This window comes from Canis lupus, chromosome 6 (genome assembly GCF_048164855.1).
Source record: "Canis lupus baileyi chromosome 6, mCanLup2.hap1, whole genome shotgun sequence".
NCBI classification, from domain to species: Eukaryota; Metazoa; Chordata; class Mammalia; order Carnivora; family Canidae; genus Canis; species Canis lupus.
The window spans coordinates 38,792,510-38,819,991 of record NC_132843.1 but is presented as its reverse complement, the minus strand read 5'-3'; the positions used below and the strand labels follow the sequence as shown (position 1 = coordinate 38,819,991).

The window sequence follows — 27,482 nt, the reverse complement described above, 5'->3', positions numbered from 1 at the left end:
CCAAACTGGAAGGTTGTCTCATGTGACTGTGTTGGGGCCAAGGGAGAAAGAGCAAAATGTGCAAAGAAAATGTAAGGGTTTTTGTTGTTGTATTTTTTTTTTTTTTTTCCAGTTTGGGCTATGAAGTCACTTTACAGTTTGTGTGAGGGCATCTCTCTGGTACCTAGACGGAGACTGTGATTGGTACTGGTTTTTAGTGGAAGCCACTTCCTGTTAGCGGGTGCAGGTAATAAAGCCCATTGTGTTGAATGCCACACGTCGGAGTGGGGGTGGGGGAGTGACTGGCTAGATGGGTTTTGGAAAGTATATGTCAGAATTAATAAAGTAAACACTTATATTGTCAAACTTACAGAGTTAAGTAAACGTGAATATAGTTAACTGGATATGGCTTTATAATTATTTTGTCAAGTTTAACACATGAAAATGTTCCCACTTAGTTACCAGCGTCCTTAATTTGTTTTGTTCCTGTTTATAATTTAAACTGTGGGTTTTATTTAGGGATAAATGCGTCTTGAGGCTTTTCATGATTTTAGAAATTAGACTGTACCCTCCTGAGGTTGCCAGACTGTCTCTGTGGCCAAATCTGGTGAAGCACAAGGGCTGGCAGGGCTGTGGCAGGGCCCGGGGAGCTGGAGGAGGGGGGAGCCATCATATGTTAAGTGCTGCATTCTCTGTACAGCATTCTGCTAAACCCTTGCAGGAACCTTTTATAGTATTTTCTCCATGTCACTGATGGAAACACGGGCCCAGGGCAGTGCAGGCCTCGCTCACTGTGGCGTGAGGTCGCTCATTTGATTGTTTCTCCCCCAGCAGACGGTGAGTCCGTTAGGAAATGCCCACCGGAGTGCCCAGCGCCTGCAGGAGGTGAGTAAGGAAGGAAAACCATCTGTTGCTCACAGGTGGTGCAGGCTGCTGCCCAATTAGGGTGACCCTCCTGCAGGCCCTCCTCTGTGGCCCCTGGCTGCTGGGCACCACCAGCCTGGCCCTCCTGACCCACGCAGGGCTCTGAAGTTTCAGAGCCCTAGGCCACTGGACTAACAAGCAAATGAACCTGTGCTGGGGTGAGCAGGTGACCACGAAGGCCATGGAGATCCTTGTTTCAGGGTAGTTGTGTTTCCTGGAGGGTCTGTGGGGAATTGTGCCGTCGCTCAGGCTGCATTTATTAAAATCACTTACCAGGTAAAAATAGGAGCCAAGAGATGTGTGTTCGCCACGGAACTGTCACTATCAGTGGCCCCGACGCTAATCATGACTAATTTGACCCAAAAATAAATAAAGGAGGCTTCCCTCCATGTCTCCTTCTCTGTCTCCCTCATGCCAGTGAGCAGGTTTTCCTCCCTGTCTGTTTGCTTCCTGGCATGTAGACAACTGTCTGGCTGCGCCTTCGCTCTCCGAAGCTCCGCGCTCCCTCCTCTGCGGGTTTTGTCCAGAGAAGGGTCAGAGGTGGGTTGTAGTTTCCAGGCAGTGTCTGTTGCCTGGCAACGTGTAGAGAGCATCTTCGTGACGCTGCTTCCTGTAAAGCAGAGGGAGGCCGGCGTCCAGATGAAGGAGCCCAGGCCCTGCTGAGCTGCCAGGGGGCAGGAGGGCATAGAGGCAGCCACTGGTATGGTGGCCCGAGCTCAGTCGCCATATCCGCTCACTGTCCCCTGCCCTGTCGTAGGACTCATGCGTGTTCAAGGGCCAACGGTCTCCTCCAGGGGCCAGGAGAGGCTCCATGTAACATGGAAGTCACCTGCTGCAGCTCCTGGCAGCGGGGGGCAAGGGAGGCTGGGTCAAGGCCAGTCCCCCCTGAAGGTATCATGTTCCCCCCCAGGACACCAAAGGCCACCTATCTGTGGAGACCCCTGGTGTCTGTGTTTGTGGTCGGGACCCAGCCACAAGCTCTTCAGAGACAGGGCAGGGGATGCGAGGGAGAGCGTGATCAAAGGAACCTCCACCATGGGGCTGGAAGGGGCTCTGGGGCTCATGTAGCCAAATTCTCCTGTTTTACGGATAAGGAAACCCATGACCAGAGGAGAGAAGTGGTAGAGAATCTGAGCCCCTGGTGGAGGGTCTTGGTCCTGGGCCCAGCCGCTGGCACACATGGCTGGTGCCTCGGGCAGAAGGGGCGGCTGGGTGGCAAGGGGCACAGAGCGCTGGGCCCGCCACTCCCTCTGCAGCCTCACCTCTATCTGGAAGGAGTGAGGCTTGCTGTGCTGGAGGCAGCCCAAGACTCAGTGACTCCTAGGGACAAAGATGACTCAACAGGCAAGGTGCCTCCTGCCATCTCAAGTGTGTGTCCATGTCTTTCCGTCCCTGAGAAAGTCCTGGGCCTCTGCGCCAACAGTCCCTGGGAGGAGCCCATTCTATGGGCAGAGACCCTTGGCGCAGCCACTCCTGTGTTCACAGGACATGGTCACCAGTGGACCGACTCAGGACAGGCCTCCTGGGAATCCGTGTCTTCGCAGATGCGGCCCCTGAAGGCAGCCAGGGTGGGAGCCACAGCGACAAGGGGTGACCTGACCTGTGCCTTCAGGCCCTGCAATGAGAAGGGGCCTCCAGCAGCCACATCCCCTCATTCTGCCCCTTGCCGTCCTCTAGCTCGAGAGGTGGAGGGCAGTCCTGCCCAGCTGCATCCTCTCACGGCTCCCAAGGCCGCAGAAACAGCAGGGAGGGGGGGCGTCTGAGCCCCTTGGCCCGCACCCCAGCACATGAGCCTCTCCTCCCAGCTGTTCTCTGAGATCTCAGGGCATGCCAGGAAACTCCAGGGATCTACGAGTTCCTCCTGGTAGACCCCTTCCCCTGGCGGGAGAGCCGGGTGTGCTGGCCAGCTCCAGTCCTCTCTCCGCGATGCTGAGCTTAAGGATCAGCATGATTCTGATGCATCCCAGGACTTCCCACATGAGGTTTGACAGTGGAGCTGGTGGGCCTGGGCCAGCCCTGGGCTGAGCTTCCCCCAGACTCATCCCCCTGTAGGCAAAGCCCAGCCCCAGAAGGCCAGGGCCTGTGGCACCTACGTGCCTAGGCCTGTGGAAAGAGGTCAGAGATGGCCACACCCTATATGTTGGCAGCAGGTACCCAGGAAGCATCCTGCAGCCCAGGCCATGCAGCCTGGTCCCCTTCTTCCAGGCACCTACTCTCCCCTCTAAAGGTGAGGCTATGCAAGTAGGGCTCGTGTTCCTGACCTGGAAGCCCCACTGCTCTGGGAAACAGCAGCAACAGAACTTCCCAGGGCATTTCTTCTACCCTCCTCTTTGTTCCTGCCCCCAGGGTGGTCCCTGCCTCCCTTCCACACTCACACTGCCCAGGCAAGCCTGCAGCTCTGTGCCCTCCTCAACACTGGCTTGCCTGAGGAGCTGCCTGCCTTTAATTCCCTTTGGAAAGTATAACTGAGTGGGGAAAGACCCCCTTTTTTTCCTTTGAGGCTCCAACCAGGACCACTGCCTACGCAGCATTGCCCTCCAGGAGGCAGTGTTCACATGGACATCTCCGTGAATGGCACTCCCTGGAGTTGCACCCTGCACAACCTACACTGCAGAACAGGGCAGCCCTGGCTCTGGCTTGCTCCCTTGTAAGGCCAGCTCATTGATATACAAATCCAGGATCAGGTGCCCAAGAAAGACAGGCACCCCAGCAGCTTCTGCTGTGGACCTCTCTGGGCCTCCACTTCCTCAAAGGCAGGATCAATGTGGTCGAAGATGGGGCTGTGGAATCAGCCAAAGCCAAACTCTCACTTAGGCTCTACCATGTGGTAGATGTTTTATTCTGTGCAAGTTCCCTAATATGGCTGAGCATGAGTTTCCAATTCAAGAAAACAGGAAATGACGATCCAAAACTCATTATCATGAAGGTTAACTGAGATAATGTTGCATGTGGCCACACTTGACAAACAGTAATGATTATTCCTATCTTGTAAGATAGAGCTATATATGCAGTCCTACCTACCTCACAGAAAGTGTCCCAGAAATAAAATGAGATGAGAAACAGACCACCTCTAAGTTCTTGGAGGAAATGCCTTACGAGAATCCCAACCATTGGGATTCTTGTCTCTGTGAGTGAAGAAGTCAGAACTTTGCTTCCAAGTTAGCGCTGATGGATGGTAGATGTCGAGGCAAGCCTTGACCAGGAGTGGACGCTCACATGTGGCCACCCAGGTCGGCGGAGCTGAATGAGGGCCTGGGGCCCACAGCAGGAGGGCAGCGAGGCCGGGTTGGAGTGTCACTCCCCAAGACCCTGGCCTCCTGGGCTGGCTCAGGCCATGCAGAAGGGTGAACCCAAGAGCACATGCACCATGAGAGCCCATGGTGGGAGGTGATGGAGAAGAGAGAGAGAGGATGAGGGAGAAGCTGGAGTGCAGAGTCTCCAGAGGAACCTCAAACCTTGAACCTCAGAAGCAGTGGGGAGGGAAAGAGGGAAACAGGGCCCGGGCTGCAGGTGGCCCAGCAGACAGGCCAGAGGTGCCAACACCTCACGGGCTCCACTCCTCCACGTCCAGGCTGGTGACTATCTGCCCTGCCTCTCCTCTACCTGGAGGCCCCTCCCACCTCACCTCCCCCCTACTTGCCCCGGGTGGCCTCAGGGTCCTGTCCTAGAGAGTCCCCGCCAGGTGCACCATGCCGTGCCATCCCCAGTGCTTGTCTCACTTGCTACTTGGCCTTTTTTGCTTTTGCGTCAGCCTTCTTCATGGGAAAGTATGTTTCATGAAGCAGGTGCCCAGCCTGGCACGTGGCAGGGGCTCATTTGTAGCCATCGGCTACAGGGACTCACTCAGCAAGCCCCAGACATGCACCGGGCACCGAGCAGGGCCTTGCACTCGACCATCAACGTGACCCCTTGAGAGACGTTTGTCTTACAGAAGGGAGCCAGAGACGTGGCTGGGATGTGCACCCTGTGCCCTCTCCGTGCTCCACCTCCAGCCACCCTGCAAGACGTGCTTCCCATGCTAAAGTGCTCCTTCCAAGCATATTGTTTTTCTCCATTTTCATGCATTTTTATTAAACATTTCCAAATCAGGAAACATGGAAATATTTTTTAATAAGAAAGAAAACATTGCAAATAGAGAAACTGACTCAGAAGGATCTGCCAGATGAGCCATCTGGTTTTTAATTTAATAGCCATTCAGAGAGGCTGACAGTGCTCCCCTTTGTGAAGGAAGCAGCCTGTGGAAGGAATGCTGCCTCCATTTGCAGACTGGAGAAGCTGGACAAACAGAATGCGGGGAGGAAGAGACCCAAGGGATGAGAAATGCACATGGAAGAAAGCTGAGCTGGGCGTCCTTGCTCAGACGTCCCACCACAGCTTGTCAAGAGAAGTTGCATCCACATGTGACACCAGCCTGATGTCCTGAGTCTTCCATGTTTGGTGAAAGTCTGCACAGAAAACTACCAGAGGAGACATGCGTGCCCACACATCTGTGAGAAAATCCACATCAAACTGTGTCCACAGAGGGGAAACAAGCCGTGTCTGTGTGGTGGCACATTGTAGCTGGTTTGTTGCAGCTGTCGTGCTTTGGGCTGGTGGTGGGTTTCTCCCATTTTATTTTATTTTTATTTTTATTTTTAAAAAGATTTTATTTATTTATTTATCCACGAGAGACACACAGAAAGAGAGGCAGAGGCAGAGGGAGAAGCAGGGTCCATGCAGGAAGCCCGATGTGGGACTCGATCCTGGGTCTCCAGGATCATACCCTGTGCTGAAGGCAGCCGCTTAACCACTGAGCCACCCAGGCATCCCTCTCCCATTTTAAAAATAAGTGGAGGCCTTGCACCCAATGCTGGTAGCTCTTGGGGCTCGAAAGAAAAGATTAGATTTGCTTTGGAAAGATCCAGAGCTGCTGCCCTGAATTACCAGGTAGAAGGAAGCACAGCTTCCTTTCCTAAATTCAAGCCAACTCTTAAAAACTAGGACAGTAGCCACATTGATAAAGCAGAGTGACTAGTGAGCACACCACCCTGGGCATGAGGGCTGGCAGGCTCGGGACAGCCTGTGTCCCCAAGGCCATTTATTTCACATTTCAAGATGTTTATTAGGGAAATTGTTTCTAAGAAAAGAAAGAACTTTATTATTTTTTTTCTTTGCTTGGATGTGAATTCACCTGCAGCCACAACAAGTAGCGTGGCCCATCAGCCACTCACTGTTTACCTGACTTCACGTCAGTGGCTCTGTCCCACCCTGCAAGCATGTCTCAGAGCCTCCGAACCAAGGCTCGTGGAGTACCCTTGGAACACGGCGGGGATTCCCCCCGAAGCTGGATCACACCCCTAGCCTTCTAAGGGTGCTGGATAATGAGTTGATGGTGTGGACAGTCTGGACAGAGGCAGAGGCAGGGGTAGGAGTAAAGCCCAGAGTTCATGAGAGCTCCTCCTCAGAGTCAGAGCATGAGGGCTTGCTCACAGTGGCTGCTATGGGGCAAGTGCAGAGCCTTCTGGCCACCGTCCCACTGGCGGGGCCGAGCAGGTGCTGTGCTGCCAGAGCTGGAGGCCCAGCCCAGGCACCCAGATACTGCCACCTACCCCACCCTGCCCCTGCTCACTGCAGCTGCCATTCTTAGGGTCAGCTTTTCACTGTCTTCTCTGAGAAGCTGGTTTGGCCAGTTGCTCTCTTGGGTTCCTCACTGCTTTGCGATCACATCGGGGTAGGAGCCCCTGTCCTGCAACCTTGTCCTGCTGGCTTGTGATAAAGACAAAGTGGGATCGTTTATTCATTCATTCGAGTGCTAGAAACACAGCAGCAAAGTACAGAACGTCCTGTCCCTGAGGTTTCCATTCTTATGGGGCCAACGGTCAATAAATACAAGAATTAGCCCAGTATGTATGAGGTGGGGGCGGGGAAGAGTTTGTGCATGGGGACAGGGAGGGGCGGGGCAGTAGTGCAGTCATGCAGGGGGTGGATAGGGAAGCCCTGCTGAGAGGCTGACCTGAAACCATTGAGGCAGCACCTTCTGGGGAAGAGGGATGGGGAGGACCAAAGCTGGAGGCAGGAGTAAAGCTGCGTCCTTGAGCATTGGTGCAGACACCAGGTGGCAAGAGCCCAGTGATGAGGAGGTGGCTCCTGGACTCTGGGGTCAGACAGGTCGTCCTGGGCCCCAGAAGGACTTTGGCTTTTGTTCTGAGAGATTTGGGAATTTCTGAGCAGAGAGGTGATGGGGTCTGTCTTACTTTCTGAAGGGACCCCCTGGCTGCTTAGTGGGGTGGTGGGTGGGGGTCGCGTAGGCCGAAGCAGATCAGTTGGGGGATGGCTGTGATAGTCCTGGTGAGAGGATAAGCCTGGACCAGGTGAGGGGCAGCTGTAGGGACAGAGGGACTGGCTGATTCCGGGCATATTTTGCAGATGGAGCAGATGGGATTGATAGAGATAAGGAGTCCAAACTGCAAATCACCCCAGAGCGAAGGGGCAGTGATCGATCCAGAGCAGTGGGGCAGCGGCGAATAGAACCTGGGAGGGGCACCTTTGTCTGGCGGGGCAGTGCACCTGTTCTCCTGGATGCCCCAGTCCCCCGGGCTTGAGTCCCAGGTGGGAGGGGCCCCGGTGGGAGGGGCCAGAGTAGAAGGAACTCAGAGTGGGAGGAGCCCAGGTGGGAGGAGCTCAGGGTGGGACGGGTCCCCCAGTGGGAGGGGCAGAGTGGGAGGAGCTCAGGGTGGGTGGCTGGAAAGTGAGGTCTCTGTGGGAGAAGTTCTGGGGGAAGGGACCAGGGTGCAATGAGCCCAGAGCTGGATGGGTCCTGGTGGGATTAGCCTGGGTAGCAGGGGTCCCGGATGGGAAGGGCCCTGGGGGTGGGGGGAATCTGATGGGAAGAGATGGGGTGGGGGTTGCTCATCAACAGGCAATGTCACACCTGTATGGGATGGGACACGTATCCTACGTCTGAGTTTGACAAAGCCCTTCCGTTCTGACTCCTCCCCACAACCCGTGAGATGGTCAGGGACACATGACACTCGGCTTCCCTGAAGATCAAACTGATTCTGAGATAGTAAAGTGCTTTGTTCCAGGTCAAGAACAAGTCTTACTTTCTGAGGGAGGAAAGTAGAAAAGGAAATCCATAGGACAGGAGTTGAAAGGCAGGCATCCAGCTCCAGATCTTGCGTTCTTCCCCTGTGATAAGGCTGGACTTACACAAGATGGTAATAGCTCAATAGCCAACACTTTTAGTGTGACTGGGTGCCAGGTGCTGTTCCATTTGGAAATATCCACTCATTCAGCCTCAACAATAACTCTGTATGCATTGTACAGTTATCCCCTTTTACAGATAGGAAAACTGAGGACAAGGTCATGCAGAAACTAAGGGGCAAAACCCAGATTCAAACCCCGGCAGCCTGGCTGCCCAGCCAGTGCATTCCTGCCATGACAACCTGGGGTGTCCTACACAGGCTGCCTGCAGGCAGCGTGCAGACAGTGCAAACACCAGGTGGTGTGGGATTAGAGGCAAAGGCTCACTCTGGCTGGGTGGGGCTGGTGAGATTTGAGCTGGGTCTTGAAGGGTCCCTGAGAAGGGTCAGTGAGGATAGTGGCGGGCCTGGTGGGAGCACAAGGTGAGCATGCAGCAGAGAATGCTGGAGAGGAGGCCAGATGGAGGAGCCAAGAAGGATGGGCAGAGGGAGAGCAGGAGGAAACCAGGACAGCCAGCCCTGCCAATGCCAAAGAGCAGGCTTCTGAGAAGGGAGGCACCAAAGGTCTCCAAGCCCATCAGTGGGTCAGTTCAAGGGGTTGATGGGTACATGTTGTTGGCGTTTTTGTTGGAGAGTTTAACAAGCCAGGGTCCACAGCTCAGTGGGCTGGGGTCTGACTGTGTGAAGCTGGCCAATGACTGGGAGGTGAGGACAAGGCAACATACTTAGCTTGATCCCTAAAAATCTCCAGCAAACAAACCAGACCCAGGATGAATGACTAGAGCCATCAGATCACTAAGATCCATGTGGAAAGAGTCAAGTCACAGCCATTGCCATGGAGCTGAGCTCACTATAATGGTGAGAACTGACTCTGAGCCCAAGGAATTCAGCAGATGACAAAACTTTACCTGCTGAAGAGAGCAGCTAGAGTCTCCCTAACATGCTTCACTGAACTCATAGAGCAAGCACCACTTCCCCACGGAGACAGAAAAGTAACAAGCCAGCTACAGTCATTCCACAGATACGTACTGAGCACCTGTTCTGCGTGAAGCTCCGAGAACATGTGCAGAACGGGCTGCAAAGAGGTGTATAAAGGAACCACAGGGGTGAAATGCAGGCTGATGGAACAGAATAGAGAGCTCAGAAGCTGCGTTACTTCTGTGTTGAATCCATAGGACAGAGGTGGGGGGGGGGGGCCAGGATGGGCCCAGGATGATTGGCTACCCACAGGAGAGGAAGGAAAGCATATCCCTACCTCACACCATATGCAAAATCAATTCCAGGTGAATTAAAGACTTAAAGTGTGGAAGGCAATATTCAGTATTCAGAAACATTTAAACATCTCATAACTGCACATAGGGAAGTATTTCTTTAAAAATTATATGTCACTGGCTATACGTGAACAGGATGATAAATTCAGCTGTGGTACAATTTAAAACTTCTAGTCATCAAAAGTACTACAAAGAAAATAAAAAGACAGACACAAACTGAAAAAAGAATTTTCAATACATAAAAACTGACACAGTTCTCATCTAGAATATAAAAGAAACAAAAAGAAAAACAGACAAAAACAAAGCAATAGAAAAATGGGCAGAAGTCAGGAATGATACTCCATAGAAGAGGAAACATGACCCATAAACAAATGAAAGGATACTCAAGGTTTCACCAGAAAAATGCTGAGTAAAAGCATGGTGAGGGACCAGTTTACCCACTTGTTTAGCAAAACTTAACTCAGATGATGGTGAGTATCAATGAGGACATGGAGCAGCAGGACTTGTAGTCTACAGCTGGCAGCAGCCTCATGGTGCTGCCATTTTGGAAAGTCATGTGGCCTTTCCTAATGAAGTTAAGGATGTACATGCCCTAAAAACCAGCAAACCCAGTGTTGGGTGCATGTCCCCATAGATTCTCTAAGATGATGCGCCAGGAACTATGGTTGAGGATGGCAATAGCAGTAGTGCTCGCCAGAGGACAAACCTGGAGAGCACCCATTGTTTGTCAGTAGGTGACTGAGCACACTGCATCGCGGATGGGACAGGAAGCACGGTGGCCACACAGATCACACATATGCTGCGTGCAAGAGCACAGCTCACAGAAGAGCCCCCAATGCCAGTCACCTGTTGCTGTGTGACGAGTTGTCCTGTAAGTGAGCAGCTGCCAATGGCAGATGTTTCCTATCTCATGGTTGCTAAAGGTCGGGAATTCAGGGGCAGCCTGAAAGGGCACCCTGGCTCTGGGTCTCTCTTGAGGTTGTAGTCAGCTGTGGGCTGGGCTGTGGCTTCCTCTTTAGCCTCAAGGGTGGAGGGGGAGGGCCTCTGCTTCCAGGCCCACGCTGTGGGCAGGTTGTGGCTTCTTGTCACCCAGGCCTCTTCGCCAGGTCACCTCCTGGCAGGGCAAGCGGCTTCTCCCGAGGTAGGGATCACCTGAGACAGAGGCTGTGGTCTTTTTATCATCTGTCACCTCCACCACCTTCCATTTGTTAGAAACAAGCTGCAGGCCCAGCCTGCGCTCAGAAGGAGGGGATGACACACGCACGTGAAGGAGGAGGAAGGGGACTGCCCTCTTGGAGTGTGACTTGGAGCAGGCAAGGCCAAACTGTGTGCTGTGTGGGTGGGTGCGCCCATGGGGACACGGGGTTCAGAATGCAGAGGAGGCACCCGGCTTTCCCACAGGCCGCCTGCACAGTGAGCTCAGTGACACCTGTTCCTTCCGATGTTTCATAGTTAATTTCACGTTATGTGCATATTTGTTTTTTTTTCTCTTAGGTTTGGTTTTATGTTTGATATCATGGAAATTATAGAAGGATGCGTTTTAGGGTCAGTTGTTCTGGGCTATTTGTTGCCCTCCTCCAGAGTGGGTACTCCGATGGCCTGGTGCTTGTTAATTTTCGCATACACCTCCCCGTCTCTCAGTGGCACAAGTCTCTTATCTGCTCGCTTTCCATGTGGGAGGTGAGGATGTGGCCCCTGCCCTCCCTGTGCCCCTCCTGGCCCCCTAGACCTCCTCTGGTCACCCTCACTAGCCTCTCCTGATCCTGGTCTGAGATCACCGGCCAACACTCTCTTAACTCTGCTCATATGTGTGCCTTCGGTAAAGCACGGTGACGCCTCTCCTGCAGAACCTCCTGTTTCTCCTGGTTGTGACCTGGTCTGTTCATCTGCTCAGTCTCTGCATATTTCTCACTAATTCATATCCACGTTCTGGCAGCTCTCCAACCTTTTCTCAGGACCTTCAGACACATTCGACTTTTTGTCAGTTTTGTCTTCTTGGAGAAATGTCTCCCAGGGCCTTTGACCTGCTCCAGGCTGGCACTCAGCTGGCATCCAAGGACCACCAGGCCCTGTCCCCCTGGGCCCCGTGCCCCTGCCCACTGTTCCCTGAGGCCTCCCTCCTGCTGGGTCTCCCTCCCTCCATCCATCTCAGAGCTCCCTCCTTCTTGGATCACTCCTTCATTCTGCTGACACAGCTTCCTGTGGCTTCGTGTGAAAAGTGCAGAGGATGCAAATCCCTGAGAGTCCTGCACATCTGAAAATGTGCTCACTTTGCCTGCACATTTAACTGATACCCCAGCTGGTTTGGGAAGGATTTCCCTCCAGAATTTTGAGACCTTTCTTCCATGGCCCTGCTGGCTTCCAGCATTGCTGTCAGCAGGTCCAGTTACCCAAGTTCTGATTCATTGTGTTTGACCTCCCCCTCCCTCCCTTTTTCTCCCCTCCCTCCCTCACTGGCTCTGGAAGCCTCATGGCTCCTTTCCTTTCCCCTCAATGCTCTGAAATTTCGCAATACTGTACCTCAGTGTGAGTCTTTCCATCCACTCTGCTGACAGGGGGCCCTCGATCTAGATACTTAGGTCTTTCAGTTCTGGAAAATTTTTTTTGTAAGATTTACTTATTCATGATAGAGGGGCGGGGGCAGAGACACAGGCAGAGGGAAAAGGAGGCTCCATGCCAGGAGCCTGATGTGGGACTCGATCCTGGGACCCCAGGATCGCGCCCTGGGCCAAAGGCAGGCGCCAAACCGCTGAGCCACTCAGGGATCCCCTCTGGAAAAATTTGTAAATGACTTCTTTAATGATTACTTCTCTCCTCTTCCTTGTTTCTTCCAATTCTCTTTCTGAAACTATTATTATTTGAATTAGTAGATGGGTTCAGTGATTTTCTCATATTTCCATCTCTGCCTTTTGGGAGGCCCTCCGTTGACCACCCCCCCAGCCCTTCCAGAAAGGCCCCCTTGTGCAGCATTGCCTCACGTTTCCCGGGGTCCCCACGAGCTGCTTCTTGCCAACAGTCTGCATGGGATCAAAAGGACTGTTTCTTGGTTTCACTGCCTTGGTCTGTGTCTTTCACAGTAGAGACCCTCAGGTTTCTGGGGACACTTGCTTGTCTGCCATGGGGAAGGGTCTGAGGAGCATATGTGTTTAATTTGCCATCAAGTGTCACATGGTTGCCTGTATAATTTCTTTCATAATATTAAAAAGTGAAAAAAAATAGTCCACACCCTAATAATAAATTAATACTAAAAAAAGACACTTTTCCTCCTTGTCCCTTGAAAAGAACATGGTTCTCCAAAAAATTCTCTGTGGCAAAAAGTAGCATGACATGAATATATGGATTTGTAACCAGGGTAAACTGCTGTAAAACGGTGAAAAGGTTTGGAAACTGCTTCTGCCCACCCTCCTGGCCCTCAGTCCCCGGGTTCCCGGACCTGCAGAGGTTCCTGAATGCCTGCCTGCTGGGCTGCATGCAGGGCAGTGGGTGATTTCGTGCCCCCCAAAGAAGACTGCACTCACATGTGACAAGCCATGAGTGAATGGCATCCTTGAAGCCTGCTTCAACCCCAGCACACACTGTTAGCACCCATAGGGCTGTATGTGTGAATGAAAAAGAAACCCATGAGAATTTAAAGGGAATCTGGAGAAAAATAAAACAGTAAGTGGAACATCAAGGTGACGACAAGACAGCTGCCTTCTGCTGATACCCTCTCGGAGCTCTGTTTCTTCCTCTTGGAGGCCACTCCTGCATGAGCAGGAGACCCAGGTCCCGAGGGCTGCCGAGCAGCTAGCAACACTGGGTTAAGCCTTGGGTTTGCAAGGAGAGGGAGACCATGAAGACCCACGAGCATGGCAATGCCAGTAACATCGGCAGAAGACAGGCTGCAGATTAAATCCAGACCCCACAGTCGGTATCCTGGGCTCTTCATTGCACGTCCTCGGGCCTCTCAGACCTTCACTCTTATAGGCGGCTGCTGGAAGAGTCTGTCAGACATTCAGCGCCTTGTGTCCCTTCTGCATCCAAGGATTCAGCCCTTCGGTACCTTCCTTCAGCTCTGCATCAAAGAGCGCTGCAGCCCAGACTTGTGGATGGCTCATCACTCCTCGGTTGGCACTCCGCCCCTGAACTTGTAATCTCTCCCTCTGATCTTTCAGTAGCTGTTTCTCAGACTGACAACACCAGCCCCTCGACGATGACCACCGCCAGCACTGGGCTGGTGCTGCTGGTGGGCGACGCCCTCCCATCGGCAGATCAGGAAGCTGGGGTCCACAGTTTGGTCACTTGCCCGCAGCTTGGAGCCACTTGAGGTGGAGCTGGAGCCAGAGGCCACAGGCTCACATCCCCTCTGCCCTGCGCCCTAGCCTCGCTGTCCTCAGACCCGACTTGAGATTTCAGGACCATCTGGTGACCTTGACTCTGTACAAGTGCACAACATTTGTGTATACATTGCGGGCTTGCAGTGTGGCGCTGTTTTTAAGCATGCCCCACATGCAGTCTGTCACTGGTACCGGCTGCTCCACAGACTCCGAAGTCTACCACCTTCCTGGAAGACTTCCCCACTGCCAGCCCAGCGCAGGCCCTAGCTCAGGGCCTGCCACCATGGCAACTGTCGAGCAGCATGCAGGAGGGGGTATGCCTGGGCAGGAGCAGGGCATGCTCTGTCTTGGGCATCCAAGTGGGCACACCTGCCCGTCGCTGTCCTGCATGGCCTGACGATCAGACACAGAAGGAGAAGGCAGGAACCAGAGTGCCTGCAGGAGAGGGCAGGTGGGGCAGACAGGAGGGGGCAGGCGGGGCATCTTACAGCAGAGCTCTGGAGGGGACGCCTGTTCTTCCCTGGAGTTCTGGGCTCGCCTGGCCTTGTGCACACAGCTTTGCAAGGCTAATGCACCCACGTCTGGTTGCTGATACAGGCCTCAGGCTGGGGTTGGACAGCCCACCACCGACGTGCTCCCTGGACTCTGCTCGGGCTGGGCTCCGGTGGTAATGGAGGCTGCCCCTGCACCTCCCTCCTGGCACCTTCTGGCCTCTTCCCACCTGGCAATCTCACCTCCACATGCTAGCTGTTATAGAATCCTGCAGAGTCCCTGGTGTGTGGTTTAGGTGGATCCTGTGAGCGAACATGCTGAGGAAGGACACACCTTCACCAGTCCTGCCACCCCAAGTGTAACCAGGCCCACTGCCACACGCCCGCTGAGCCCCAGCCTTTCATAAGGATGTTTCCTCTGCCCGAACACCCTTCCTCCTGGCCTGCCTGGAGACCAGTCTCTGACTAACCTGCCCACATTTGGGTCAAGGTCACTGCCCTTTCTTTCCAGTTAGGGAAGCGCCTCATCCACCTACTTGTGCAAATGTGTGCATATTCACCAGCCCTCTCCCAAGCTGTGGGCAGGGGCCATGTCCTATCCGTCTTTGTATGTCAGCACTTGGCACAGAGCCTGGCACACAGTGGGCTTGGAGTGTGGGGATGAGAGGAGGCAGGGAAAGGATGGGCACAATTGGCCCCAGGCAGAGGGGACAGGGCAGCAGCAGTCCAGCTGGCCCCTCGTACAGCAGGGAACCCATCCAGCTCAGAAGGGAGACCATCCCTCTGCAGAGAGGCCAGCACCCCCTGGAAAGAGCTCCAAGAGAGCAACACTGCTGCCACCTCCGTCTATGCCCTGGGGACCACTTGGCCGTCTTATAGGAATGGTCAGGAGCCTGTGATTTCAGATCAGTCACATCCACAGACGCTCGGGCCGTCACTGGGCAGGGAACATCTAAACTTTATTCCTGTATCATCTCATCCAAAGCTGTTTTTCTCACGCTCAAAGAGCATCTAGAGTATGCTGTGCCTCTGGGAGCAGCTGGCTGCGTCTGGCACCAGGGCCGCCTCAGGCTCAGGCCTGGCAGAGTCCTGACACCTTGGTCACCGGCACCTGCTGTCTACACTGCAGCAAAGACCCGTCTCCTTCTTTGTCCGGGTTCTCCTACCGCCTTCACCCCCACAGGCCTTAGTTCCTGCAACTAAGTCCTGTCTCCCCCTCGGCAGGTACCACGACCAGCAGGACGTCACCAGCAACTTCCTGGGCGCCATGTGGCTCATCTCCATCACATTCCTGTCCATTGGTTACGGGGACATGGTGCCCCACACGTACTGTGGGAAGGGCGTCTGTCTGCTCACGGGCATCATGGTGAGTACCTGCCTTCGCCTGGCCCCCCGCCCTCCCTCTGATGCTGCGAGGAGTGGAGCCTTTGTGGAGGTGCCCAGGGGTCTGCCAGGCCAGGCGCCCGCACAGGGGAGGGCGTATGCTGCTCACAGGCCTAGTTTCCTCCTCTAACACAGGAATATGTTCCGGTGCTGGATACGTAAGGGCCTCTTCAGGGCCCCCCAAGATGTGCCGGGCCATGACCCTGCACCCCCAACACGCACCCCCCGCCAGTGTTTGCTTGCCCCCAGGAAGCATCAGGGCTGGCAGTTAACTGTCCTCCTTTCTGCCCTGGGACCCCACAGATTTGGCACCATGTCTGAGAAGGTTTTGCTGGAGGTCACAGAGGCGGACCCCCGGACCCTGTGCTCTCCCTTGGCTGTGGTGGGGCCAGAGGGCAGGGCTGGCAGCAGGGAGGGGCCACAGGCCCCAGTGCCCCAACTCCGCGCACTGGCCAGATGCCCGTGGGGCTGGGCCTTGCTGCTCGCCAGACAGTCCCCTGGAACCACTTTTTGGGAAAGAAACCTGAGGCTCAGAGGGGAGAGCGCGCTGTGAAGCCAGGGTGGCTGCTGTGGGGTGTGGGCATGCGCAGCCCTGCAGCTCTGCTCCAGGTCCCGAGGGCACCACAGCCCTCCCCAGGGGAGGCTCTTGCACCCATGCACGTGGGTGACCATTCTTTCCTTCTGGTGCCCCTCAGACTTTTCCCTCTGAAAGAGAATGATTCATTCCTGCAGCAAAAAGGGCATTAAATCCTTTCCAGGAGTGGGGGGTGCCCCCCCCCATAGCCCAGTGGCCCTTCTGGCACTGATCTTGGTGACAAAGAGGCTGAGTGCGAGTGTGGACCCCTCAGAACAGAGCAGGAGAACCAGCACAGTCATTTCCTACCTGGACATAGCCCTAGGCTCTTCTACCTGGAGCCCTCCCCCCTAAAGCTCCTCCCCCTGAAGCCCTCTACCCCCGTAGCCCCTCCCCCCTGCAGCCCTTCCCCCTGGAGTCCCTCCCCCTGCAGCCCCTCCCCCTGCAGCCTCTACCCCCTGCAGCCCTCCCCTTGCACCCCCTTCCCCCCAGAGCCTGGTACAGGTGCATGGTAGCAAGCAGGCCCGGAGCAGCAGTTAAGCAGAAGGCTGAGCAGGGCCTGGGAAACCCTGGGCAAGTGGAAGCCTTAGAACACACACCTCCCTTCCGCAGTGGGAGTCTGTCTGGCTCCAGTCCAGCTGCCAACACACACTAGGCAATGATCCTAACTTCGAGAGAGGAGTGAGATGCTGCAGAAGGCCAGCACCTCCCCATCCTAGAGGCTCCCGGGCCTGGGCTGTGCCTCAGGACCAGCTCTTAGCCAGGTGAGCAAAGACCCCTGGGCGACCTGTTACCATAGATACCCCCCACCCTCGGGCCCCTGCACATGGAGCAGTGCCCCATCCAGGAAGGCCCCAGATGGGCAGTGCCCGGGATCCTTCCCTCCCTAGCCTGCCCCTTATGGGGGGAGGGGTCTGCGGCGCCTGCTGGGAGAGCTGTTCTCTAGAGGGAGGAGTGATGGGGGCAAGAGGGCAGGTGAAGAGGGGCCAACCCTCCCATATCAAAACCACTGCCCAGGCCCTTCCACGGTGCATGCATGCGTAAATCTGTGTGCATCTTTGTAGGCGCTTCACCCCAGGATCACATCAGTGGCAGCCCTCAGGTCAGTCAGCTCAGGAAGAACCCCGCTGGCAATTTTCTAACAGATGTGACTTTTCTAGCTGAGTCATTCTTGTGAGGGTTTCTCTGCCAGCCACCCTCCTGCCCCTCCCCTGCCGCCCTCTCTCCTCTCCCCTGCTTCCTTCCCTTCCCCTCCCCTCCCCTCCCCTCCTCTCCCTTGCCTCCTGACCTACCCCTCAAGGTCAGTGCCCCCCACTACAGGTAGGGCTCCCCATGCCCCAACCCTGTGGTTGCCATGGACACCTGACACCCAGAGGGGCCCATGGGGGAGGGGCTGTAAATAGTCTTAATCATTGTTTTCTCCTGGTAGTCCCAGAAACCGTGTAATTATCAACCATTAAGCAGGGTATGTAATTGTCTGAACAACGTGCAGGTTATTGGGCCAGACCCAGTGCGTTCAGGGGTTGGGCCACAGCAGCAGCTCTGTCTGTCCGCTCCTTTCCCTAAAGACCAGGAGAGGGTCACAATCAGAGTCCCCAGAGCTAAAATGGGCAGCGCCCGCAGGGCTTGAGAGCTTGGGGCCCCCAGGGCCAGGGTAGGAGCCCCATCTCAGGATGCTGGGCAGCACTGGCCCTGTGCTCCAAACCCTTCCTGAGTTTGGAGATGAAAACAGGTAAAAGCTGGGGACGCTGAGCTGGGCCTGGGGAGATGCTCTGCGACTGCAAAGGGAAGGTGAGGGAGAGGTGACCATGGCTCTGCCAGGAGGCTCAGCAGGACATCAGCTTGGGAAGAGGAGCTGCTCCCTGAAACACCGTTTGCTTTCACACCAGCGGTTACATGGAGTCTGCTGCAGGAGCAGAATCCAGCCTCCAGGCCTCCCTCCTCCATTTGTCACCATCATTTATGCCTTATTTTATTTTATGCCTCTTTAGTTAAGAACGCCTCATCCCTCCCGCCTTGGGATACTTGTTTTTCCAGATTCCAAGGTTTTCCCCACTGGAAAATGTTTCTGGAAATCAAGAAGAGGGAGGACCAAAGCTGTAGATGATTTGGCAGTTCCTTGGCCCCAGGCTGCTCCCTTCTCCTGCTCCCCATGGGCCCCTTCCTTGCAAGAAGGAGCTGGCCCGGGCAGACCAGGAGCACAGCAGGTGTCATCGGTGACTCAGGATGGGGCACATTTTTTTTTTAATTTTTTTTTAAATTTATTTATGATAGTCACAGACAGAGAGAGAGAGGCAGAGACACAGGCAGAGGGAGAAGCAGGCTCCATGCACTGGGAGCCTGATGTGGGACTCGATCCCGGGTCTCCAGGATCGCGCTCTGGGCCAAAGGCAGGCGCCAAACTGCTGCGCCACCCAGGGATCCCATGGATGGGGCACATTTTAAGGCAAAAGTCTGAATCATGGCTTTGCTCTGTAGTGTGACCCCACAGGGGTCATGCCGGCAGCTGCTTGCCCCTGTCTGCTCCATGAGGTCTCCCTAACGTGCCCCTCTGCCCTGTCTCAGCTGTGACACAGCCCTGCCCACTGGTACCTCACCTGAAGAGAGGGCCACTGTCCCAGAGGAACACAGGTGATCATCAGACCACCTATGGAAGCACACGGCAGGGGAACTGGCTTCCTTAGTGCATCCTTCATCTCCACCAAAGAGTCAAAATTGACCATTACCTTCTTTAAAAAAAAAAAAAAAAAAAGATTTATTTATTGGGGCCCCTGGGGGGCTCAGTCAGTAAATTGTCTGCCTTCAGCTCAGGTCATGATCTCAGGGTCCTGGGATTGAGCCCCATGTTGGGCTCCCTGCTCAGGGGGGAGCCTGCTTCTCCCTCTCCCTCTGCCTCTCCCCCTGCTTGTGCATGCTCTCACTATCTCTGTCTCTCTCTGTCTGTCTCTCTCTCAATTTATTTATTTATTTGAGACAGAGAGAGAGAAAATCTCAAGCAGACACCCCGCTGAGCACAGATCCCACGACCTGAGCCAAAATTAAGAGGTGGGCCATTCAATGAACTGAGCTGCCCAGATGCCCCTTGACCATGACCTTCTGCCTCAAGTCTTGCCTGCTCCTCCCTGAACCCTGTCACCAAGTCTTTCCCTCCTCCCTGGCTCCACCCTGGCTGTTCAGGCTACAGCTGGAGTGTGTGCCCTGTCTGCTCTCTGTGCCCTCTTGTGTTCTCGATATGCGCCCCTTCTACTCCCAACCCACCCCCACCCCCCGTCTCTCCTGCTTTCTCACATGCACACTGTACCAGCAGTCTGGACTGCAGCACGCTGCCCACTACTTTCTGACCCCATCTTCACAAGGTTGCTTCTTAATGGAAATGACCAAGTGAGGCTTTATTGTTGGCGACTTCCCTAATTACATCCAGATGATGGATTTTTCTAAAAGAAAATAAAGTTGAGAGTATTCAGTGCTATCTATTCAAGTTAGACTTAGTGGTTAAGAGCCCAGCATCCTCCAGAGAAATATCCACAAGGGAGTCTTGGCATCTTTAAGTCAAAAGAAATTGAAAATGTAATCTAGTCCACCCTCCTGCTTCCATGCAGAAGTTTATCTTTATCTTATAAAATAGATGGTTCCTTAGCAAAAACACTGGCTTCTGATTAGAAGTTCCCTGCATTCAAACAGTGGGGCTGTGAGCCACGGCGAGAGCCAGTGACACTCCATCTGGACCCTGGCCATCCAAGATGGTGCATGAGTGACCTTTGGTGGGATCCCCAGTGTGATGAGTGGGGGACCCCCTCCTCTACTCCCCTCACACCCTCCCTTTCAGAGGTGACAGGAATGGAGCTCTCCGGGCCCTGGAGAGGTGATGGAGAACAGAGCCTGGGGATGGCCCCTGCTTCTCATGACCCATTTTTAACACTGTGATATGTCCCTCTGTTTGGGCTTTGAGCCAAAGTACATTCAGAACTCCCTGTGAGGGAGAGGGATCATACTAGGTCTGGTTGAGGGGAAATGGAACACACCTCTTCCCTCTAGGATAGCTTCTTTTAATCTATTTTTTGCTTGAGGAGGCTTGATTGAATCAATGACAGCTATAGACCAAGGATCCAACATTCCATACATATCCCTTGAAAATTGGGCACAGTCTTCTGCCAGTCACAGATGCCAAGAAAACACAGCCCCCCTCTGAACAAGAGGGGAAGGTGAGGTCAGAGAAGTTCACAGACTCAGTCCTTCCAGCTCGTGCTAGAGATGGAGTATACTGCAGTATAGATTGTGTGCCTTTGAAAACACCAATTTCTGTTTCTAACCCATTCTGTTAGACTGATGAGCCAAAGACATCACTGATGGAGCCCTTTAGTCCTGGGACCTAAAGTGCAAACCCAGGCTTTTGGCAACTGCAGTTACAGTTTGGCATCTAGAGTCTCAGACTATTCCTCTCTTCTGTGAGGGAAGGCAGGGCCATCCAGTCCAGTGTGCAGGGCAGAGCAAGGGCAGGGTGAAGGCAAGGCGAGGGTGAGGCAGGGGGAGGGCAAGAGCAGGGTGGGGTGGGGCAGGGCAGAGGGAGACAGGAAGGAGGCAGGACAGGGTGAGGGCAGGGGCAGAGCAGGGCAAGGCAGGGGTGGGGCAGGGCGAGGCAGGGGCAGGGCAGGGTGAGGGCAGGGGCAGAGCAGGGTGAGGCAGGGGCGAGGCAGGGCATGGTGAGGGCAGGGGCAGGGTGACAGCAGGGGCAGGGCAAGGTGAGGCAGGGGCAAGGCAGGGCAAGGTGAGGGCAGAGCAGGGTGAGGCAGGGGCGAGGCAGGGCAGGGTGACGGCAGGGGCAGGGTGATGGCAGGGGCAGGGCAAGGTGAGGCAGGGGCAAGGCAGGGCAAGGTGAGGGCAGAGCAGGGTGAGGCAGGGGTGAGGCAGGGCAGGGTGAGGGCAGGACTAACTTCTACCCCAGCAGAGGGGTGAGCAGAGCACAGACCTCTGGGTCCCTGAGCTCACCAGCAGAAGGGAAGCAGGATGTGCAGGGCTGTGCAGGGTTCTGTTTGGGGGGAGGTGGGAACGTGTGGTGCTGTGCTCATTTCCCCGATGGTCAGGCTTGCAGCCAGCCCAATGAGAAGCTTCTGTGGGACCCGTGTGGGACCCCCGTACGCCCCGCAGAATCAGGACGGGCCTCGGGGAAATGCTGGGGCTCTGCAGGCTCCCATAAGCTGTGGTCTAAGGTGGGAGCCTTGTGTCCCCAAGGTGTCTGCAGGGGGAGTCCCTGCAGGAGCTGAGGAGGAGCTGGCTTCTGGTGCTGAGTCACAGCCCAGACTTCTGGGTACAAAGACCCGGGTGTGGAACAAGTGCTGTCCCAGAGCTCATGCCCCCCGTGTTCCCCTGGGGTGCAAGTCAGGGTGGACTGTGCCTCGGTTAGATAATTCCAGGAAAACTCTGCATGGCAGGAGCTGTGTCTGCCCTGCTCTGGTGCCACCGAGCTCTGCCCTCTTCCTGGCCCAGGGTCTGGAGCCCCCAGTGGGCTCGGCTTCTCAAGGGGGCAAGAGGGCCCGCTGCCCAGACCCGCCTGTGTGGCCCTGTGGTGCCCGGGGGGTTGTCTACTAGTTTCAAGTCCCCAGAGCCACAGCCCCACCTGCCCCATGAGCCACCGGCTGATCCTGGGGAGACTCGGTCCCTGAGGGAGATCAGTCCCAGAACGAAGACACCGCAGCTCCTCCCAGGGCAGTGGGGAGTGGGGGCGGGGGGCGGCAATCAGGGTGAGCATCCACTCCTGGAGCCCCCCAGTCTTCTGCTCACCTTGCCCTGTACTCACATGTGCTGTCTCCCCTCAGGGTGCAGGCTGCACTGCCCTCGTGGTGGCAGTGGTGGCCCGGAAGCTGGAACTCACCAAAGCAGAGAAGCACGTTCACAACTTCATGATGGACACTCAGCTCACCAAACGGGTAAAACACCACTGTTTTAACGTGGGAGCCGATGACAAGGAAACAGCCCCCTGGTTCTCACTGGGGGCGGGAGAGGGGCCAAGGGAGCCCAGGCGCTTGTGAATGGCCTGCATCTAGGGGGCGCAATGTCTCCGCATCCTGGGCTCCCATCCTCTACCAAATCACCATGTGGTTCAGGCAACCAAATAATTTTCCTGATAATTGAATCAATAGCTTTGGGTGGTGTAACCCCACCCTCTCCCCAAAGGGCACTGAACCAATCACCCATCGAGAGGCAGCGTTTTTGTTTAGGCTCAGACAACATTAGGAAGGGCAGTAGAGTCTTGTCTTTTTTTTTTTTTTTAAGTTTGATTTAAGTCATCTCTGCACCCAATGTGGAACTTGAACTCACAACCCTGAGATTGAGAGTCGCTTGCTCTTCTAACAGAGCCAGCCAGGTGCCTCAGGAAGGCCAGTAGAGTCTTAAAAATGGTATTATGTCTAAATCCATTTCTTTTTAAAAAACCATTAAAGATGATCATCACAGCAGAGCCCACATTTTTAAATGATGTTCATCAAAGTGTCATCATCCAATCCCCCTTTGAGGCTTCCGGATAATGGTTCTCACTTGTGGTAAAGGAGGAGGAACAGTGGAGACGTGCTAGAATGGGGAGAGGGGTCAGCTGCTGGATGTCTGCCACCTGCTGAACTGTCCGGGATGAAAAGGCTGCCGGAGAAGAGACAAAAACAGGTCCTTCCAGGGGTAGAGCCAGAAGAGCAGAGCAGGAGCTGCTCCTTAATGACTGGCTTATGGAGAATGTTCTAGAGCTGCAAGCCAAACAAAGGTCAGCAAGAGGATTTCTTGCAAGACTCCTCTTTCTGAGAGGAGCATCAACCCTATGCTGGGGTCTGGGCTGCTGAGGCCAGTCTTCCTCATTTGGGACTTAAGTGTTCGGGGACTCACAAGCAACCAGATGCTGGTTTTTGAACACTGGAGAAAATATTCTGTGGTAACTGTTGCAGGAAAACGGTGTTGGCAACAGAGTCAGGGGCAGGAGGAGAGCCAGTGGCAGGCGGGCAGCCCGGGTGGCCAGCAGTTGCTGAGGCTCTGCGCTTCTCAGCAGAATTATTTATGGGGTTTGATTGTCTGGTCTTTGATTACACATATTGGATTCTTTGAAGAGGCTCCGCAGGTGTGAAAAGGAATGGTCCCAGGCAAATATCCTAGCCTCGTTGATGTTCAGGAGGCTGGACATGGCACATTGTGGCCCAGCTGTCTGCTGTCCAACAGACAGCGTCATTTAGCACCAAGGTGGCAGAACTGAGGCTGTTCCTGCAGCTTTCCGTGTGGGATTTACCCAGAACACTGTGACCCAACAGTTCCCATCAGCCATCTGATATGCATGCAAGTCCAGCTCAGCACTGAGCAAATTATTAAAGTGGTGGGGACACCTGTGGGCACCAAGGCAGAGGTGAGGGCGCACGGCTCTGCCTTTAGCACCTTCCCGGAAGCTGTTTCCTTACAGCAGACACATGCACACTTGTTCGGCCCTGCTTTGTGAAACCAAGATATACTTTATATTTCATGCCATTCCCACGCTTCCTCCATTTTCCACCCATGAGTCAGATTGTAGAGGGAAACAAAGCCAAGGAAAGCCGGTTCTCTTACAGGACAGGAAAATAAACAGTGTCTGTAGTCTGATTGTGGAAGGAGTGCACCCCGTGGTCACCAGTTTCCATCGTTCAAAAATAATCCTATAAATCCTGCTCAAGGCCACTTACTTTTTGAAAAGTAGGTCTGAAAACCAAATCAACAAATATCTTTGGCTCATCTGTGAGCGCCAGGTATCTTTTCAACTCATATATCTCACTTTTCTGAGAACACATAAATCTGCCAAAATGTCCCTTTAATGTCTTTTCCCCGAGACCAATTATGCAACGCGGCTTTTACAGATCAAGGATTCTCAAAGCTTCCAGAGGTTCTTCTCCAGAACCTTGGTTGGAAGGAAGGTGCCGGTGAATTCGTGAGCGCTGGGCTCAGCCCTCCTGAGGGAGTTGCTCCCTGGGGCCCACAGCTCGGTCCCCATCCCCTCCGTGCCTGGGGCCCAGCAGTGGTGAGCACAGCCTCTTGTGACAGCTTAGTGAAGCACCAGAGAAAGACCCAGTCACGCAGGAACTCACTGTGGCATCGTCGCCAACTTCTCAGGAGCTGACATTAGTGTATCTCAAGAGAAAAGCATTCTGTTAGGACAAATTTCGCAAACTTAATTCTTTAAACACCTAAGCAAAGAGAGAGAGAGAAGGATTGTAATTATTCATCATAAAAACTCTCAGACTTTGGTGTTCGTCTGTCCTGCTGGTCGGATGCTGCCGTAAAGGCTGCAGCCCTGCTTTGGCCGTTAGAGTCACATGGGTTTGTGTGTTTCCTGTGTGAGCAGAGAGGGGCTGGTGTTGCAGCGCAGGGACTCAGTTTCTGGTTTTCCTGGGTCCACAGCTTTCCTTCTGTCCCTCGGTTGGCTTGTCAAGTCCAGGGCAATGTCTTCCTGCATTCACAGCAGTCAGACAATCACCCAGGAGCTTTTACTCCAGAACAGTCCCCTTTGGCTGCCTGCTGGGCTGCAGAAGCCACACACAGGAGCCATAAAAGAGATACTGGACCTTGTTTTTGCCCCCACACGATGCCCCATGTCCCCATCCCTCTGTTTTATGTGACTAAACATACCCATCCCCAGATCACTGCTGGATGCCAAGTTCTGCTCCAGGGACACCATGGTGGGTGCTGGTGGTTCCTGCCCTCGGAGAGCACCTCTTCTTTCCAGAAGGCAGGGCGGGATGCCCACAGACACGTGGCCCACAGAGCAGCACGGACACGAGGGTTCTATTTCCTGGGTTGGCTCTCCATGTGGGACCTCAGGTGGCACCACATGCACCGCTAGCTGGGGGTCGTGTCTTCTTATCATTGCCATAAGGGGTTCTTGCCCCAAATACTTTATCTGAGCACATTTCCCCACGAGGTCAATGAGTGAAACCAAAAGAAAACCCTGTCTTTCCTACCCCTGTTCCTTCCCTCTGACTTCCCTGGTCTCCAGGCTGGGAACTTATGGCCTTGGGGACTCTTGTGTGCTCTGGACCCACAGGGCCTGAGCAGCTCCCGAGCCTGCTCTCCGACCCTGCCCTGCCTGTCCCCGCACACCAGCTTCTCCGGGTCTCCGCTCACCACACTGAATGCCATCACATGTCCTGTCATGGCCTCCTGACCCCAGTCTTCCTGTGCTTTGCTTCCTTCCCTGTGGGGCCCCTTAGGCTCCAAGACTTAGCTGTGAACATATCACCCACCACCCACTCACACCCTTACCCTTCCTTGGACCTACTGATCAGGGCTAAAGAAACCTTTTCTTTCATTTATGAGCATATGTGAAAGTTTTATCAAATCCTGCTGGAAAAAAACCCTTTTCTTCCAGCAGCAAATTCAAGGATTTACTCATCACAGATCTTAATCTCTTCAAAACTTACCCAGTAATCGATTGACCAGTTACCAAATACTAATCCTCCCCAGAGAGTGCCCATAAATGGTCTCGGTCACAGAGCTCTGGACAGATTGGGGACAGGTTCTCTTTAGTAAGAGTCCTACAAACACTGAGCTTCTGAGCTGGAGGGAAATCTCAGGGACGAGTCTCAGATCCAGAGACGGGCAAGTGTGGGTGTGCAACAGCAAACTGTGTCCAAGCTAGGGTGGCTGCATATTCTCAGGCCTGCATATGGCCCAGCCACAACCCTGAGGGTTTCCTAGAGCGATCAGCTCCTGAGAACTGGGCATGGTGGTGAGGGTCCCAGGCCTGCGTGTGGGAAAGCCAGTCTGCCTCCACACCAGCTGGATATCATGTGGATGGCCCCGGACAACTGAGTACCACCCTTCACCAGGTTGCACGGGGCAAGGAACTGTAAATGCCAGAGACCACCCCCAGAAACCCACCCTGCCTCAGGGCCCGGCCCAGGCTCCTGCTGGCCATGGGGCAGAAGCCAGTTCCAAGCATTGAGGTGGCTTCCAGGTGCAGGCACAGAAAGCTGAGTGGGGCGTGGACAGGACTGCACTGGACGGAGAGAGGAAAGGAAGCCAGCAGGAAGTCTGTGGGTTGGGGTGAGGGGGCAGTGGAGCTGGCAGGGAAGAGAGAGGCCCCACCCAGTTCTATCCCTAACAGACTCCAGACAGGACGGACCCACAGGGTTTTGGACCGTGATGCTCACCAGCCCTCGGCTCCCCTAGATCCAAGCTGGGAGGCTCCTGGGACTTATTCCTGTCACAGCCACTCCCCAGGCCTGCTCTGTGTCCTCTCCCGTCCCCCTCCCAGGGAGCTTTCTGGCAGCTACTGGGGATACTGGTGACTTCTTCCCTGGAGGGTCGCCAGAGGGCTCCCTGAGGCTTCACAAGGGGGTACGAGGGGGAACAGAGCAGGCTCCTGTTGTAGGCTGTCCCATGTCCTCCTGCAGCTGACCGCCCTTGGCAATACTGGGCAGGAGCTCACACTGGCAGAGGGATGGCCAGAGCAGGCTGCAGCATGGTGACTGAGTCAGGAGCTCCAGTGACAGACAAGTGTGTTCTGTGCTGTTTTCTTTGGAGGGAGCAGGGAACACTCACATGCAGCCAGGGACACCCATGGAGCGGCCGTGAGGTACAGGGCCCGTGGGCAGGCTCTGTGCCAAAGAGGAGATAACAATTCCACCCCTTTTGTGCGGCTTCTCCGAGGGCTAATGAGACTGTAAACACGGAGCCCAGCACATTGTAGTCCCTCAGCAGGTGTCAGCTGCCACAGCTGCTACCTGCCAGACAGAGATGGAGGTTGGGCTGCTTCCTTGCCCAGGACCTGGGAACCTCAGAGCAGCTCCTAAAGTGTGAGGGTCACCGAGCCCATTCTCTGGCCCCTGCCAGGCTGGAAGCAGAACATGGGGACCCTGGCAAGCCATCAGCTGTGTGCATGTCTGCTTGGGGAACAGAAGAGCAGACAGGACCGTGTGAAGAGTCCTCAGGCTCCTGAGCCCTGCTGCCCACCCCACCGCCTCAGGAGCTCAGCGAACCCCAGGAGGGGTACACGACCTCACCGGCTCCCACCTGGACTGTGGTCAAAGCCCTCAGCCCCATGACCAGAGGGAGCCCTGGTTGCAGCATGTACTGTCAGCATCAGAGGGCATAGTGCGGCTATAGGGCTGTTTCCTTTCCTCCTGCAGACACTGATTCACGTAGCTTTGTGCCAGGCGGTTAGCTGTCAGTCCCGAAGCGGCACCAAGCCTCGTGCCTTCCCGAAGACACGGGCCTCCTGCCCAAACCCACAAAGTCGCTGCGGCTACCCGGCTGTGCCGTGACTTCCCAGGCTCCCACTCGGGCTGAGGGCGCCGTGGGGCCTGGACTCCTTGCCTCCGTTATGTGGCCAAGTGTGGGCCCTGATGAGTGAAAACGAATTGCGA

General features: G+C 54.7%; 1 protein-coding gene across 7 annotated transcripts in view; it reads left to right on the top strand.

Moving 5' to 3' along the window:
* The window catches only part of KCNN3 (potassium calcium-activated channel subfamily N member 3), a 132,781-nt gene that overhangs the window by 89,686 nt on the left and 15,613 nt on the right, over positions 1 to 27,482 (top strand). For 6 of the 7 annotated variants that reach the window (XM_072829590.1, XM_072829591.1, XM_072829589.1 and 3 more), the window contains exons 4-5: positions 15,387 to 15,528; positions 21,933 to 22,043. In XM_072829590.1, the coding sequence (XP_072685691.1) occupies positions 15,387 to 15,528; positions 21,933 to 22,043 (253 nt within the window). Of the gene's footprint in view, positions 1 to 817; positions 865 to 15,386; positions 15,529 to 21,932; positions 22,044 to 27,482 lie in introns of those variants that run through there. The other variant, XM_072829595.1, reaches the window with a different exon arrangement.